At 32.8% G+C, this 17,266-nt stretch overlaps 5 protein-coding genes and 2 pseudogenes across 5 annotated transcripts; all 7 read right to left on the bottom strand.

The window, feature by feature from the left end:
• On the bottom strand, nucleotides 1-792 carry LOC134334841 (olfactory receptor 7A5-like; annotated as a pseudogene).
• Nucleotides 793-3,043: 2,251 nt separating this feature from the next.
• On the bottom strand, nucleotides 3,044-4,060 carry LOC134334842 (olfactory receptor 1M1-like). The gene has a single exon (XM_063017312.1). It carries the CDS (start codon nucleotides 4,034-4,036, stop codon nucleotides 3,044-3,046), a length of 993 nt encoding a protein of 330 aa, XP_062873382.1. The 5' UTR covers nucleotides 4,037-4,060.
• A 1,408-nt stretch (nucleotides 4,061-5,468) lies between these two features.
• On the bottom strand, nucleotides 5,469-6,503 carry LOC134334843 (olfactory receptor 1M1-like). Its single transcript, XM_063017313.1, has one exon. The coding sequence runs from the start codon at nucleotides 6,501-6,503 to the stop codon at nucleotides 5,469-5,471; it is 1,035 nt and encodes a 344-aa protein (XP_062873383.1).
• Nucleotides 6,504-7,916: 1,413 nt separating this feature from the next.
• On the bottom strand, nucleotides 7,917-8,933 carry LOC134334844 (olfactory receptor 1M1-like). The gene has a single exon (XM_063017314.1). The coding sequence runs from the start codon at nucleotides 8,907-8,909 to the stop codon at nucleotides 7,917-7,919; it is 993 nt and encodes a 330-aa protein (XP_062873384.1). The 5' UTR covers nucleotides 8,910-8,933.
• A 1,169-nt stretch (nucleotides 8,934-10,102) lies between these two features.
• LOC134334845 (olfactory receptor 1-like) lies at nucleotides 10,103-11,182 on the bottom strand (annotated as a pseudogene).
• A 1,964-nt stretch (nucleotides 11,183-13,146) lies between these two features.
• LOC134334846 (olfactory receptor 1M1-like) lies at nucleotides 13,147-14,133 on the bottom strand. Its single transcript, XM_063017315.1, has one exon. It carries the CDS (start codon nucleotides 14,131-14,133, stop codon nucleotides 13,147-13,149), a length of 987 nt encoding a protein of 328 aa, XP_062873385.1.
• A 1,883-nt stretch (nucleotides 14,134-16,016) lies between these two features.
• On the bottom strand, nucleotides 16,017-16,997 carry LOC134334398 (olfactory receptor 1M1-like). Its single transcript, XM_063016684.1, has one exon. It carries the CDS (start codon nucleotides 16,989-16,991, stop codon nucleotides 16,017-16,019), a length of 975 nt encoding a protein of 324 aa, XP_062872754.1. The 5' UTR covers nucleotides 16,992-16,997.
• Between the last annotated feature and the right edge of the window lie 269 nt (nucleotides 16,998-17,266).

Consider the following 17,266-nt stretch of genomic DNA (forward strand, 5'->3'; position numbering starts at 1 on the left):
TTAGGATGTAAAAATATGTGGTTGAGGGTTTATGTTGGATTTCTTTTTAAACATTTTCACGATAATACCTAAATTCTTTTGTACTTAAAACATAAATGATTGGATTTAACATGGGTGAAATGGTCATTGATAGTGAAGTATTGATTATTCTAGTATTGGGATGTAGAAAGGTTATTGTAGCCATATATGTACCTAATGTAGGAAGAAAAAATATTTCTACTACTATCAGATGAGAGGCACAAGTTTTCAGTGCTTTAAGTCGAGCCTCCCATGTTGTTATTCTAAACAAGGCTGAAATGATTCCTAAATATGATAAGAATATGGCAATCAAAGGTGCATACAAATATATTACTACACATGCAACAGAAAAAATTTAGCTTGGGCTAAAATCATTACAAGCAAGTTTAAAAATTGGTCCATGATCACAAAAAAAGCTTTTTACCAAGTCTGTCCACCAGCAAAGAAAAATACAAAAAACATGTTGGCCAAACAAGCCTCATAAGAAATGTACGGTGAATCAGAAAGAAATGTCTTTAACATGTTTGGGATCAGTGCATTCGTTTCACCAAAGTCTGCCAGAGCTAAATTAAAGATCCCCAAGTTTTTAGGACTGTGCAGAATTTTCTCAGTGAAAATCATGAAAAGAACAGTCGAGTTTCCACACACTGCAATAATGTAAATAAAAATAAAGAGAATAAAGTAATATCTGCTGTTTGGTATTTCAGAAAATCCACTGATATAAAAGTACTCCGGGCGCACAAATGTTATATTTTGTGATAAACTGGTGTTCATGATGATGGCCTTCTGATGCTGATGGTTGTTTCTTCACCCTAAAATAAAACATGGATTAGATAGATTAGATAGATAGATAGATAGATAGATAGATAGATAGATAGATAGATAGATAGATAGATAGATAGATAGATAGATAGATAGATAGATAGATAGATAGATAGATAGATAGATAGATAGATAGATAGATAGACTAGAGCATATTTTCCTCACGGGATATCTGGTGCAGTGATGTAATATTAATTAAAAAAATCAAAGATGTAAGATAACCCTCCTCGCTGGTGTTATATGACCTGGTATGGTGTTGAAATATTTTAACTGCTTTTCTTTTTTCTGTTTCTACACAACAAACAAAGTATAAAAATGCATGTACAGTGGTGCTTGAAAGTTTGTGAACCCTTTAAAGCATGTTCTATATTTCTGCATAAATATGACCTAAAACATCATCAGATTTTCACACAAGTCCTAAAAGTAGATAAAGAGAACCTAGCTAAACAAATGAGACAAAAATATTATACTTGGACATTTATTTATTGAGGAAAATGATCCAACATTACATATTTGTGAGTGGCAAAAGTATGTGAACCTCTAGGATTCGCAGTTAATTTGAAGGTGAAATTAGAGTCAGGTGTTTTCAATCAATGGGATGACAATCAGGTGTGAGTGGGCACCCTGTTTTATTTAAAGAACAGGGATTCATCAAAGTCTGCTCTTCACAACACATGTTTGTGGAAGTGTATCATGGCATGAACAAAGGAGATTTCTGAGGACCTCAGAAAAAGAGTTGTTGATGCTCATCAGGCTGAAAAACGTTACAAAACCATCTCTTAAGAGTATGGACTCCACCAATCTACAGTGAGACAGATTGTGTACAAATGGAGGAAATTCAAGACCATTGTTACCCTCCCCAGGAGTGGTCGACCAACAAAGATCACTCCAAGAGCAAGGCGTGTAATCGTCGGCGAGGTCACAAAGGACGCCAGGGTAACTTCTAAGCAACTAAAGGCCTCTCTCACATTGGCTAATGTTAATGTTCATGAGTCCACCATCAGGAGAACACTGAACAACATTGGTGTGCATGGCAGGGTTGCAAGGAGAAAGCCACTGCTCTCCAAAAAGAACATTACTGCTCATCTGCAGTTTGCTACAGATCACGTGGACAAGCCAGAAGGCTATTGGAAGAATGTTTTGTGGACGGATGAGACCAAAATAGAACTTTTTGGTTTAAATGAAAAGCGTTATGTTTGGAGAAAGGAAAACACTGCATTCCAGCATAAGAACCTTATCCCATCTGTGAAACATGGTAATGGTAGTATCATGGTTTGGGCCTGTTTTGCTGCATCTGGGCCAGGACGGCTTGCCATCATTGATGGAACAATGAATTCTGAATTATATCAGAGAATTCTAAAGGAAAATGTCAGGACATCTGTCCATGAACTGAATCTCAAGAGAAGGTGGGTCATGCAGCAAGACAACGACCCTAAGCACACAAGTCGTTCTACCAAAGAATGGTTAAAGAAGAATAAAGTTAATGTTTTGGAATGGCCAAGTCAAAGTCCTGACCTTAATCCAATCAAAATGTTGTGGAAGGACCTGAAGCGAGCAGTTAATGTGAGGAAACCCACCAACATCCCAGAGTTGAAGCTGTTCTGTATGGAGGAATGGGCTAAAATTCCTCCAAGCCGGTGTGCAGGACTGATCAACAGTTACCGGAAACGTTTAGTTGCAGTTATTACTGCAAAGGGGGGTCACACCAGATACTGAAAGCAAAGGTTCACATACTTTTGCCACTCACAAATCTGTAATGTTGGATCATTTTCCTCAATAAATAAATGACCAAGTACAATATTTTTGTCTCATTTGTTTAACTGGGTTTTCTTTATCTACTTTTAGGACTTGTGTGAAAATCTGATGATGTTTTAGGTCATATTTATGCAGAAATATAGAAAAGGGTTCGCAAACTTTCAAGCACCACTGTATATGCATATATTAGAGAGGCATAAATATAGAGAAAATAAATTCATTAATATTTATTCATTAAACTGTTTCCAATTGATTAATGCAAAGTGAAAAATTATTGTTTGAGTTAAATGTACTGCAACAGAAATAAAATAAATAAATAATAAAATAAAATATTAATTGTTTAGTGAAAAAGGACTAAAAAAATTGGGAAATCAGTTTTTTTAGTCAGTTTTTAATAATAAGTGATTAAAAATTCCAGTTAAAAACTAGGTTCTGATTGTAAACTGAATTAGGATTTTAAAATTTGTGCTTGAGGATTTATGTTGGATTTCTTTGTAAACATTTTCACGATAACACCTCTAAATTCCTTTGTGCTCAAAACATAAATGATTGGATTTAACATGGGTGAAATGGTCATTGATAGTGAAGTATTGATTATCCTAGCATTGGGATGTAGAAAAGTAGTTATTGCAGCCATATATGTGCCTAATGTAGGAAGGAAAAATATTCCTACAACTATCAGATGAGAGGCACAAGTTTTCAGTGCTTTAAGTCGAGCCTCCCATGTTGTTATTCTAAACAAGGCTGAAATGATTCCTAAATATGATAAGAATATGGCAATCAAAGGTACATAAAAATATAGTACCAAACATGCATTTGCAAAAATGTAGTTTGGGCTAAAATCATTACAAGCAAGTTTATAAACTGGTCCATGATCACAAAAAAAGCTTTTTACCTCATTGGTTTTACAGAATGAAAGTCGTGTGATTAAACCCACCATTGTACTTACAACCACAGCATTAAACGACCATATAGCTGTAATAACTGCAGTCATAAACGAGTGAGTAACAATAGCATGGTATCTCAGAGGTAAGCAAATGGCAACAAAACGATCATATGCCAAAGCAGTCAGAGTTAAAGTTTGTCCAGCTACAAAGAAAAATACAAAAAACATGTTGGCCAAACAAGCCTCATAAGAAATGTACGGTGAATCAGAAAGAAATGTCTTTAACATGTTTGGGATCAGTGCATTCGTTTCACCAAAGTCTGCCAGAGCTAAATTAAAGATCCCCAAGTTTTTAGGACTGTGCAGAGTTTTCTCAGTGAAAATCATGAAAAGAACAGTCGAGTTTCCACACACTGAAAAAATGTAAATAAAAATAAAGAGAATAAAGTAATATCTACTGTTTGGTATTTCAGAAAATCCACTGATATAAAAGTACTCCGGGCGCACAAATGTTATATTTTGTGATAAGCTGGAGTTTATTAAAGTGTTCATCATGAAGTTCTTGATTGAAGCTTGAAGTGGTTTCTCCAGCCTAATATGAAACATGGACACATAATTAGTACTTTTTCTATAGTTCCTTGCAAACAATTACAATATAATGTTAGTATTTATTAAAAAGCTCTTTTATTATTTACATTAGTTTGCTAATTCTAAATGCTGACTATTGAAAATATGTAAACTCACAAATATTGAATTAAAAAGTATATTTGAAGCGTATAAATTAGTACCTACCACTTCTCAGTTAAACAGCTTTTATCCGTAAATGATTAGAAATGTTTCAATATTTAACTATTAGACTCTGAGATTCTGTGTTGATTCTGTGTTGCCTTTTGTTCTACCATGTAACTGCTGTAATTGTTTGCTGTGCTTGAGAGTAAACATGAGCTATATGTAGAGAAACTGAGCCGTATTTTCCTCACGTGATTGCTGATACACTGATGAAGTGATGTAAATACAGCTTACCTGGCTGATGTAATATTACCTTATTATGTAATATTACATTATTACCTTATACCTTTTTCATTTTATTGATTTATTTTTAGAGTTGCTGTGAACACATTTTCTACCTGTGACTGAACACATACTGTACATCTTTGTCAAAAGAAGTGAGGAAGGAGGCTGAGAAATTGAAGCTGATTTAAATTCTTTTTTATTATTTTGTCCAGTTTTTGCAATTTATACGTTAAACACTCAGCAATATATTACTAAAGCATAATATTACCAGAACCATCCCTGATGAAAGCTACAATTATGAACTACTATCATCATGCTTGACAACAGTTACAGTAGTGTTAGGTTTGTCTTCCTCACATTTTTCCTTTAAACTTACATATTTATTTTTAATCTTACCACAAGACTTTGAAACAAGTTTTCTCAGTTTGTTTATTTATTTGTTTGTTTGTTTGTTTAATAGGATTTTATCTTTGTTGTTTACACCTTGGTTACATGACAGGACAGGTAGTTACAGGTTACACATGATTTTACACATGATGTCAAACACCATCACAGGCAATTTTGTATCTGCAGTTCACCTAACTTACAGTCTTTGGACTGTTATTACATGGTCAGTGACACATAGCAGTAAGCATTAAATCTGGACCATAGGACATACAGTGTAATGTATTAAGTAACTGTTTGAGAAGATATTATGAATATGAATTGTATAATCAAGATCTGTATTATTTTATTAACTAATCTATTTATAATACAATTATATAATGTTATATTAATGTGTTTTTACTTCCGTATACTAAAAATATAAAGAAAGTGTATACTAAAAATATAAAGAAATATAAAGAAAATAAAATTCATGAATATTTGTTTATTAAACAGTTTTGATTTGATCAATGCAAAGTAAACAAAGTTATTGTAGTGGTTCCAATATGTATAATAACAGAAAAAAAGTGACTATAAAACAGAACTAGACTCAAGTTTTAAAAAATTGTGTCATTCCTATTAAAACTGAATTAGGTTGTAAAACTGTATTAGAAGTAAAAATCTGTGCTTGGGGATTTATGTTGGATTTCTTTTTAAACATTTTCACTATAACACCTTTAAATTCCTTTGTGCTCAAAACATAAATGATTGGATTTAACATGGGTGAAATGGTCATTGATAGTGAAGTATTGATTATCCTAGCATTGGGATGTAGAAAAGTAGTTATTGCAGCCATATATGTGCCTAATGTAGGAAGGAAAAATATTCCTACTACTATCAGATGAGAGGCACAAGTTTTCAGTGATTTAAGTCGAGCCTCCCATGTTGTTATCCTAATCAAGGCTGAAATGATTCCTAAATATGATAAGAATATGGCAATCAAAGGTATGTACAAATATAGCACCATACATGCAACAGTAAAAAAGGAGTTTGGGCTAAAATCATTACAAGCAAGTCTGTAAACTGGTCCATGATCACAAAAAAAGCTTTTTATGTCATTGGTTTTACAGAACGAAAGTCGTGTGATTAAACCCACCATTGTACTTATAACCACAGCATTAAACGACCATATAGCTGTAATAACTGCAGTCATAAACGAGTGAGTAACAATAGCATGGTATCTCAGGGGTAAGCAAATGGCAACAAAACGATCATATGCCAAAGCAGTCAGAGTTAAAGTCTGTCCACAGACAAAGAAAAATACAAAAAACATGTTGGCCAAACAAGCCTCATAAGAAATGTACGGTGAATCAGAAAGAAATGTCTTTAACATGTTTGGTATTAGTGCATTCGTTTCACCAAAGTCTGCCAGAGCTAAATTAAAGATCCCCAAGTTTTTAGGACTGTGCAGAGTTTTCTCAGTGAAAATCATGAAAAGAACAGTCAAGTTTCCACACACTGCAATAATATAAATAAAAATAAAAAGAATAAAGTAATATTTGCTGTTTGGAATGTCAGAAAATCCACTGATATAAAAGTACTCCGGGCGCACAAATGTTATATTTTGCGATAAACTGGTGTTCATGATGATGGCCTTCTGATGCTGATGGTGGTTTCTTCACCCTAAAAAAAAATAGATTAGATAGATAGATAGATAGATAGATAGATAGATAGATAGATAGATAGATAGATAGATAGATAGATAGATAGATAGATAGATAGATAGATAGATAGATAGATAGATAGATAGATAGATAGATAGATAGATAGATAGATAGATAGATTTGAATATATAACAAGTATAACATAAATGAATAACTTGCTACTTACAGTTAAACAGCTTATAATTCACGTTAATGCACTATGTGTCTGTCTAGCATTACATGTTTAGCCTTTGTTTTAACCTGTGCTTATGAGTGAACTGGAATAAACATGAGCTTTATATAGAAAGACTAGAGCATATTTTCCTCACGTGATATCTGGTGCAGTGATGTCATATTTATAAAAAATAAAAGATTAAAACAATGACGTGTATGATAACCCTCCTCGCTGGTGTAATATGACCTGGTATGGTGTTGAAATATTTTAACTGATTTTCTTTTCTGTTTCTACACATAACATACAAAGTATAAAAATGCATGTATGTGCAAGAGACATGTATATAAACAGTATATAAAAATACCTGCTACTTACAGGTAAACAGCTTTGATCTGTTAATAGTGGAAACCAGCAAAAAACATGAGCTGTATGTATTTTATACTGTATAGATTGTAAGACGCTTTAAAAGCATCTGCTAAGTGCAGCAAATGTAAATATAAAAAATGTATATATACTTGCAAGAGACATGTATAGAGTGTATCATTATTTTTTTTATTTCAAAAAACTGTAAGTGACCAGTTGATTTATTACCACCTTAATAAATAAAAAAGGATAGCAAAAATAATACACATTATTTTCATATTATTTAAAATTATTATACAAATATGCTTAATATTTTAATGTGGAAAACACCACACATTGATTTATTGTATAGAACAGATACACCAAGTTTTTGGCAATAAGCATTCAAACTGAACTACTGGACATACAACTTAATGTATCAATTAATTGTTTAAGAGGATATTTAATGAATTGTATTAATGAGATCTGTACTATTTAATTAACTAATTCATTTACAATACATTTATATAACACATTGCTATAAAAGTGTGGTAAAGGTGTTTTAAATATAGAGAAAATAAATTTATGAATATTTGTTCATTAAACACAATTCACTTCATCAATGCAAAGTTAACAACACTATTGTAGAAGTTACAATATGTATTGTAATAGAAAAAATATATTTAAAAAGTTAATAGATTGTTTTAGAAAACAGTCGTGAAATATATAGAAAATAGAAGAGATAAGGGAAATATTTAATGGTAAGTTTTTAATAATAAGTTAATATTTATTGTGTAACTGTAGACTAAAAAATTGTGCCATCTCTAAAAAAACTGAATTAGATTGTAAAAATCTGTGCTTGGGGATTTATGTTGGATTTCTTTGTAAACATTTTCACGATAACACCTCTAAATTCTTTTGTGCTTAAAACATAAATGATTGGATTTAACATGGGTGAAATGGTCATTGATAGTGAAGTATTGATTATCCTAGCATTGGGATGTAGAAAAGTAGTTATTGCAGCCATATATGTACCTAATGTGGGAAAGAAAAATATTCCAACAACTATCAGATGAGAGGCACAAGTTTTCAGTGATTTAAGTCGAGCCTCCCATGTTGTTATCTTAAACAAGGCTGAAATGATTCCTAAATATGATAAGAATATGGCAATCAAAGGTACATACAAATATATTACCATACATGCATTTGCAAAATTGTAGTTTGGGCTAAAATCATTACAAGCAAGTCTGTAAACTGGTCCATGATCACAAAAAAAGCTTTTTATCTCATTGGATTTACAGAATGAAAGTCGTGTGATTAAACCCACCATTGTACTTATAACCACAGCATTAAACGACCATATAGCTGTAATAACTGCAGTCATAAACGAGTGAGTAACAATAGCATGGTATCTCAGAGGTAAGCAAATGGCAACAAAACGATCATATGCCAAAGCAGTCAGAGTTAAAGTCTGTCCACAGACAAAAAAGAAGCAAAAAAAAATGTTGGCCAAACAAGCCTCATAAGAAATGTACGGTGAATCAGAAAGAAATGTCTTTAACATGTTTGGGATCAGTGCATTCGTTTCACCAAAATCTGCCAGAGCTAAATTAAAGATCCCCAAGTTTTTAGGACTGTGCAGAGTTTTCTCAGTGAAAATCATGAAAAGAACAGTCGAGTTTCCACACACTGCAATAATATAAATAAAAATAAAAAGAATAAAGTAATATCTGCTGTTTGGTATTTCAGAAAATCCACTGATATAAAAGTACTCCGGGCGCACAAATGTTATATTTTGTAATAAGCTGGAGTTTATTAAAGTGTTCATCATGAAGTTCTTGATTGAAGCTTGAAGTGGTTTCTCCAGCCTAATATGAAACATGGACACATAATTAGTACTTTTTCTATAGTTCCCTGTATAAAATTACAATATAATGTTAGTATTTATTAAAAAGTTCTTTTATTGTTTACATTAGGTTGCTAATTCTAAATGCTGACTATTGAAAATATGTAAATTCACAAATATTAAATTAAAAAAGTATATTTGAAGCGTATAAATTAGTACCTACCACTTTTCAGTTAAACAGCTTTTATCCGTAAATGATTAGAAATGTTTCAATATTTAACTATTAGACTCTGAGATTCTGTGTTGATTCTGTGTTGCCTTTTGTTCTACCATGTAACTGCTGTAACTGTTTGCTGTGCTTGAGAGTAAACATGAGCTATATGTAGAGAAACTGAGCCGTATTTTGCTCACGTGATTGCTGATACACTGATGAAGTGATGTAAATACAGCTTACCTGGCTGATGTAATATTACCTTATTATGTAATATTACATTATTACCTTATACCTTTTTCATTTTATTGATTTATTTTTAGAGTTGCTGTGAACACATTTTCTACCTGTGACTGAACACATACATCTTCGTCAAAAGAAGTGAGGAAGGAGGCTGATAAATTTAAGCTGATTTGATTTTTTTTATTATTATTTTGTCCAGTTTTTGCAATGTATAAGTTACACAGTCAGCAATATATTACTAAAGCATAATATTACCAGAACATCCCTGATGAAAGCTACAATTATGAACTACAGTACTATCATTATGCTTAACAACAGTTACAATTGTATTAGGCTTGTGTGCCTCACATTTATCCTTTAAACTTACATATTTATTTTTAATCTAACCACAAGACAATTTTATCTTTGTGGTTTACACCTTGGTTACATTAATGACAGGACAGGTAGTTACAGGTTACACATGATTTTACACATGATGTCAAACACCATCACAGGCAATTTTGTATTAGCAGTTCACCCAACTTACAGTCTTTGGACTGTTATTACGTGGTTAATAACATGTGTCAATAAGCATTCCAACTGGACTATAGGACATACAGTGTAATGTATAAAGTAACTGCTTGAGACAATATTATGAATATGAATTGCATAAACGGGATCTGTACTATTTAATTAACTAATTTATTTATAATACATTTATATAATACATTGCTATAAAAGTGTGTTAAATGTGTTTTACCTGCATATTCTAAAAAAATATAGAGAAAATAAATTCAGTAATATTTATTCATTAAACTGTTTTTAATGGATCAATGCAAAGTTAACAAAATTATTGTAGTAGTTCCCATATGTATTATTACAAAAAAGTGACTATAAAACAGAACTTGTGCCATCCCTATTAAAACTGAATTAGATGTAAAAATCTGTGCTTGGGGATTTATGTTGGATTTCTTTGTAAACATTTTCACTATAACGCCTCTAAATTCCTTTGTGCTTAAAACATAAATGATTGGATTTAACATGGGTGAAATGGTCATTGATAGTGAAGTATTGATTATTCTAGCATTGGGATGTAAAAAGGTTATTGTAGCCATATATGTACCTAATGAAAGAAGGAAAAATATGCTTACAACTATCAAATGAGAGGCACAAGTGTTCAGTGATTTAAACCGAGCCTCCCATGTTGTTATCCTAATCAGGGCTGAAATGATTCCTAAATATGATAAGAATATGACAATCAAAGGTACATACAAATATAGCACCATACATGCAACAGAAAAAAAAGAATTTGGGCGAAAATCATTACAAGCAAGTCTGTAAACTGGTCCATGATCACAAAAAAAACTTTTTACCTAATTGGTTTTACAGAATGAAAGTCGAGTGATTAAACCCACCATTGTTCCTACAAATACAGCATTAAACGACCATGTAGCTGTAAAAACTGCAGTCAAAAACGAGTGAGTAACAATAGCATGGTATCTCAGGGGTAAGCAAATGGCAACAAAACGATCATATGCCAAAGCAGTCAGAGTTAAAATCTGTCCACCGCCAAAGAAAAATACAAACAACATGTTGGCCAAACAAGCCTCATAAGAAATGTACGGTGAATCAGAAAGAAATGTCTTTAACATGTTTGGGATCAGTGCATTCGTTTCACCAAAGTCTGCCAGAGCTAAATTAAAGATCCCCATGTTTTTAGGACTGTGCAGAATTTTGGAATGTCAGAAAATCCACTGATATAAAAGTACTCCGGGCGCACAAATGTTATAGATAGATAGATTTGAATATATAACAAGTATAACATGAATGAATAACTTCGAGCATATTTTCCTCACGTGATATCTGGTGCAGTGATGTCATTTTAATTTAAAAAATCAAAGATCTAAGATAACCCTCTTCACTGGTGTATTATGACCTGGTATGGTGTTGAAATATTTTATCTGCTTTTCTTTTCCTGTTTCTTCACATAACATACAATGTATAAAAATGCATGTATGGGCAAGAGACGTGTACAGTGAGTAATAATAATGTTTTTTTCTTGTTTCTGTCTTTACGAACCTTTAACAGATTTAAATCCTTTCATAGGTTTATTGTGGGTTTTTAAAAATATGACAAGAAAAATATGCCTACAGCACTCCTGATATTTGGAGCCTCTTGCTTTATACACCATAGCCGCTTAATAGCTATGAACACTATTGCTTTGGAACAGTGGTGGCCTAGTGGGTAGAGCTGTGGGTTACTACATGAAAGGTTATGGGCATGAATCCTGGCTCTTGCCATGCAATGGCTGACCCAGTGATTCGATTCCAGCTTTTAATGAACCCGATATGCCGGAGGGAAAAAGGGCATCTTTGTACTGTACATATCTCTCTATATATATTCATGACAAATAAAGGCATTCCATCTTCCCCAGATTATCCTTATCTCATATTTACTACTGATCAAGTAAATATTTATGATACAAAGAAAAAACTACAAGGGCAGAATAAAATAGAACCACTTCAATCAGAGTTTTAAAACACATTTAATGTAAAACAGTGTTATGGTTTATATATCAAACTGATAGACTAAAGAACAGAGCTATTTAATTTTATTCTGTTTACCCATTAACATTTCTTCATTTGTTAGCACCAAATTGCAGGATCCTCATCCAAGGCAGAAAAATAAAGTGGCTAAAGAGTTACAAAATAAATAAAGGATATATTTCTTGAGACAGTCACATAGAAATGTCAGCAATAATATAAGAAGAGTACCTCATTACTGAACCACTAGAAAAAGTGCCGGTATTGGGGGCGTTCATAAGCCCAAAGCGCATTACTATGTATTCATAAAGGCCTGACAAGTCATTAAGTCAGTCTTCCTAATCAAACAGTTTGAGCTGCACAAGTCCAGTGTATTAAAAATGGACCATTGATGCAGTAACCTAAATGCACATCTTATTAGGGTCGGATTTTTCACAAAAGCAGAGATGCTGTTTCATCCAGTGAGCTGAAGGGCTTAAGGTCTTATTCCACACTGTGTTCATTATGAAGTGTGATTGAAAGAGTAGCTCTAGCATTTTTCAAGAAGTATGTGGTTTAAAAATGTATGAGCAGTTAAGAGTTTCATTTATTTTTCATTGTTAATTACGTTGTTTTAAACATTGCCACAGTTTATTTTTTAACAGAAGCATTATTGTCTGTTATTTTTGCACTAAGGGCAGTTGTAGCTTAGTGGTTAAGGCACTAGGCTAGTAATCAGAAGGTTGCCGGTTCAAGCCCCACCATCACCAGGTTGCCACTGTTGGGTCCTTGAGCAAGACCCTTAACCCTCAATTGCTCAGATTGTATAATGTCACAACTGTAAGTCACTTTGGATGAAAGCGTCTGTTAAATGCTGAAAATGTAAATGTAAAGGCTGAGGCAGTTTAATCATTTTTATGTCATGCAATCTTAGTATTTCTATGCAGGAAATACCACACAATTGTCTATTGAATGAAATTAATTCATATAAAAGCTAATGTAGTACTGTGATGCGGTACTGACTACAAACACACATAAAAACATTAAATAACATATATTATTTTTCGAAAATTTGGAGCAACAAAGCCTGAATGACTATATACTGAAAGTTTATAAGAAATTCAGATAACTTCAGATCTGCTGACAGGCAGAAATATTGGTATATTTGTTGTATATGCTTGATTTAGCTTATTGTTTTATTATTTTTTTGAATAGGGAGAGACACACAATGCTTTTGCTCTCTGTGGCTTAATGAGGAAACAGTTTATCACTTTGTTAAAGCTTGCTCATGGAAATGTATAACTGTATTCTTTTTAAATAGTTTTACTAAAATACCTCTGAATTCATTTGTATTCAAAACATAAATGATTGGATTTAACATGGGTGGAATGGCCATTGATATAGAAGTATTGATTATTCTAGCGTTGGGATGAAGTGAGAATGTTACAGCAGCCAGATATGTACCTAATGTAGGCAGGAAGAATATTCCCACTACTAGCAGGTGAGAGACGCAAGTTTTCAGCGCTTTAAGCCGAGCCTCCCATGTTGTTATTCTAATTAGGGCTAAAAAAATGCCTAAATATGATACGAATATGGCAAGGAGGGGTGCATACAGGTATACTGCTGTGCAAAATTTAGCCATAAAGAAACTCATGCTGTTATTATTACAAGCAAGGTTATAAATTGGCCCATGGTCACAAAAAAAGCTTTTTACCTCATTAGTTTTACAGAATGAAAGACGTGTAATTAAACACACAACTGTGCACATCACCACAGTGTTAAATACCCAAATTGCAGTGAAAATAACAGACATAAAAGAGGTATTTACAATAGCATGGTATCTCAGGGGTAAGCAAATGGCAATAAAACGATCATATGCCAAAGCAGCCAGAGTTAAAGTCTGTACACAGAAAAAGAAAAAAACAAAAAACATGTTGGCCAAACAAGCCTCATAAGAAATGTACGGTGAATCAAACAGAAATGTTTTTAACATGTTTGGAACAAGCGCATTTGTTTCACCAAAGTCTGCCAGAGCTAAATTAAAGATGCCCAAGTTTTTAGGACTGTGCAGAGTCCTTTCAGTTAAAATCATAAAGAGGACGACCGAGTTCCCACACACTGAAAAAATATATACAAAAATGAAAAAAACAAAGTAGTATTTGCTGTAAGGAATTTCAGAAAATCCACTGATGAAGAAGTACTCCGGGCGCACAAATGATATATTTTGCGATACACTGCTGTTCAGAGCGTTCATGATGGAGTTGAATCCGATTGTTGTTAGCCTGAAATGAAATATATAAATGCAATAAAACATAAACATTAATACACTATAGGGTTTTCTTTCCTGTTTTTGTTGCATATATTCAATTGGATTTGAATGTAAATATGTTTAATTTAGCATATTTTATAAAATGTCAAAATGTCAAAAAACATTTAAAATGTGTTTTTAGCTGGTTAAATTATATATACTGTATATATATCTATATATAAAGACACTTACAGTTAGACACCTTATAACAGCGGAATTGGAAATAGTAAATAATGAGAAACTTAACAGCTCTAGTCTAACCATGTACCCTATTAAACTGTATGTACTTTTTATGGGTTATATATAGGGGGAACTAAACGCATCTTGTCACGTGATGCCTCAGAAAAAAACAATGATGTCATCACAACTTATTCTGATATTATGAATGTTTGTTTTAACCTCATTTAAGAAATTCAGAATAAAAACAGCATTTACAGGAAAGTTGGGATGTTTTGTAAAACGTAATATAAAATGAAAAATCTGTGATTTGGTGATTTCAATCTCAAATCTTTATTTAACTAACAAGTAGAATTTTTAAATGTTTTTTACTGATCATTTTCATTGTAGTAAATGGATATAAACATGTTGTTATGAACAAACACTTTTAGAATTTGATATCTGGAAAACACACTCCAAAAAAGTTGGGACGGGGCAAAATAAGAGTGAAAAGTTGATAGAATAGTGAAGGTACAGTGTTTTAAATCCACAATAAGCAGGTGAAATGGTAAAAGCTAAGGTGAACTACCAAAGACTCAGTCTGTACAAGCAATGATGGGTTCCAAACTTTATGAAAGAATTGTCATTTCTTTGTTGTCAACTTTGTTTTTTTCTGCACAAATCCAGTTCTTTGGAATGGAATGTCCACTTTGCAACTGCAGTACATTATTTTAGAGATACATTGTAATGACTAGGTTAACATAAGTGCAGTCTTAGTCTGTTTTTGTTGATGAGAAAATATTGCATGTGCTGCAAAAATGTGTGTGTGTGTATGTGTGTGTGTGTGTGTGTGTGTTTCATTCGCACAGTCATTTATTCATTAACTTTTTCATTAATGAGAGAATATCTTGTGGCTATTTGTAAATGTATTGAATTATCTTTAATAGTCGCTTTATTCTGATCAGGGTTAAGATGAGTCCCAAACCATTCCTGGTCACACTGGGAGAAGGGGTAGGAATAAACCCTTGAGAGAGTGACAATCCATCTAGGGCATGACACTTGTTATGTTTTGGATGTTTTGAAACATTGTTATTGCCACTGTAGACTAAGCTGCATGAATTACAATAGATGAGTCTTGGAAGTCATCTAAACCATTTCACAACTTCAGGTGTCAAGAACTTCTGCCTTAACAATTTTCCACAAGTAGAAAGTACCTCACAACTACAAAAAATCCTTAATTGTCATCTTTTGCTCGGACTGAAATTGGCAGACGATCAGGTGTATTCCAGGAATGCAATAGTCACTGTCCAATTCCAAGATAGCTCTAAATTTTCATGGACTTAGAGACCGCCATGCATGGAAAAAAAATAATCCAATGGACATAGGAAAGACACGATTAGTTGATGTTTAGTAGAAAATAACTTTTTCTTTTCCACCACCAGGACGAAAATGACACATAACACATCAAAATGAAACTTGGTAGCATTTCCATAGGCATAACCTTAACAACATAACTAAAATATGGCATTTTCCACATAAATTTTGGCATAATTTGTATTAAATTTGATGCATTTTTGATGCAGCTTTTACTGTAGCTCATTATCTAGCTTCAGTGTAAGCATGAGTGAACAGGGAATCAATAAACTATACAGTACTGTGAATTCTTGGATATTTCAGGCTTGTACATTTATGATGAACTTTCTTTTAATTGTTTTGGCTAAAAAAACTCTAAACTCCCTTGTGTTCAAGACATATATAATGGGATTTATCATGGGAGGAATGGCAGTTGATAGGGAAGTATTTATTATTCTAGCATTCGGATGTAAAGATAATGTCATAGCAGCCATGTATGTACCCAGTACAGGTAGGAAGTATGTTCCTACAGTCAACAGATGAGAGACACAAGTTTTCAGAGCTTTAAGTCGGGCCTTCCATGTTGTTATCCTAGTCAGGGCCAAGAGAATTCCAACATATGATAGAAATATGGCAATAAAAGGTGCATACAGATATACTGCCATCAGTAATTTTGTAAGGAAGTAGCTTATGCTGTTGTCATTACAAGCAATTTTATAAATAGGCCCATGGTCACAAAAAAAGCTTTTTACCTCATTAGTTTTACAAAAGGAAAGATGTGTAATCAAACTCACCATTGTGCCAACCATAACAATGTTAAATAACCATATTGCTGTGAAAATAACAGACATAAAAGAGTTGTTTACAAGAGCATGGTACCTCAGGGGTAAGCAAATGGCAACAAAACGATCATATGCCAAAGCAGCCAGAGTTAAAGTCTGTCCACCAGCAAAGAAAAATACAAAAAACATGTTGGCCAAACAAGCCTCATAGGATATGTACTGAGAATCAGAGAGAAATGTTTTTAACATGTTTGGGATCAGTGCATTCGTTTCACCAAAGTCTGCCAGAGCTAAATTAAAGATCCCCATGTATTTAGGACTGTGCAGAGTTTTCTCAGTGAAAATCATGAAAAGAACAGTTGAGTTCCCGCAGACTGCAACAATATATATAAAAATAAAAAGAATAAAGTAATATTTGCTGTTTGGTATTCCAGAAAATCCACTGATATAAAAGTACTCCGGGCGCACAAATGTTATATTTTCTGATAAACTGGAGTTTAAAGTGTTCATCATGAATTCAGTTTGAAAGCTCTCTCTTTTCTTTTCAGCCTGAAATGAAACACATAATAAAGTAAAACATTAAATTGAACTATATTCAGCTTTACATGCGTTTCTACTTATTTATATATAACATATATTACTATATACTATAGAAGAGCAACGGTTTTATAAAAATATCATTTAACTGATTACTTTATGCCATGCATTTATAAGAATAAAATACAAGACGCCACTTACAGTTAAACAGCACGTTAGAGTATAATATTACATTTAACTATGTAGTTGTC

This window comes from Trichomycterus rosablanca, chromosome 20 (genome assembly GCF_030014385.1).
Source record: "Trichomycterus rosablanca isolate fTriRos1 chromosome 20, fTriRos1.hap1, whole genome shotgun sequence".
NCBI lineage: Eukaryota > Metazoa > Chordata > Actinopteri > Siluriformes > Trichomycteridae > Trichomycterus > Trichomycterus rosablanca.

Bases quoted from the DNA above. Each gene is read 5' to 3' on its own strand.
- LOC134334842 (XM_063017312.1), bottom strand. From the start codon at position 4,036: ATGATGAACACTTTAATAAACTCCAGCTTATCACAAAATATAACATTT.
- LOC134334843 (XM_063017313.1), bottom strand. From the start codon at position 6,503: ATGAACACCAGTTTATCGCAAAATATAACATTTGTGCGCCCGGAGTAC.
- LOC134334844 (XM_063017314.1), bottom strand. From the start codon at position 8,909: ATGATGAACACTTTAATAAACTCCAGCTTATTACAAAATATAACATTT.
- LOC134334846 (XM_063017315.1), bottom strand. From the start codon at position 14,133: ATGAACGCTCTGAACAGCAGTGTATCGCAAAATATATCATTTGTGCGC.
- LOC134334398 (XM_063016684.1), bottom strand. From the start codon at position 16,991: ATGATGAACACTTTAAACTCCAGTTTATCAGAAAATATAACATTTGTG.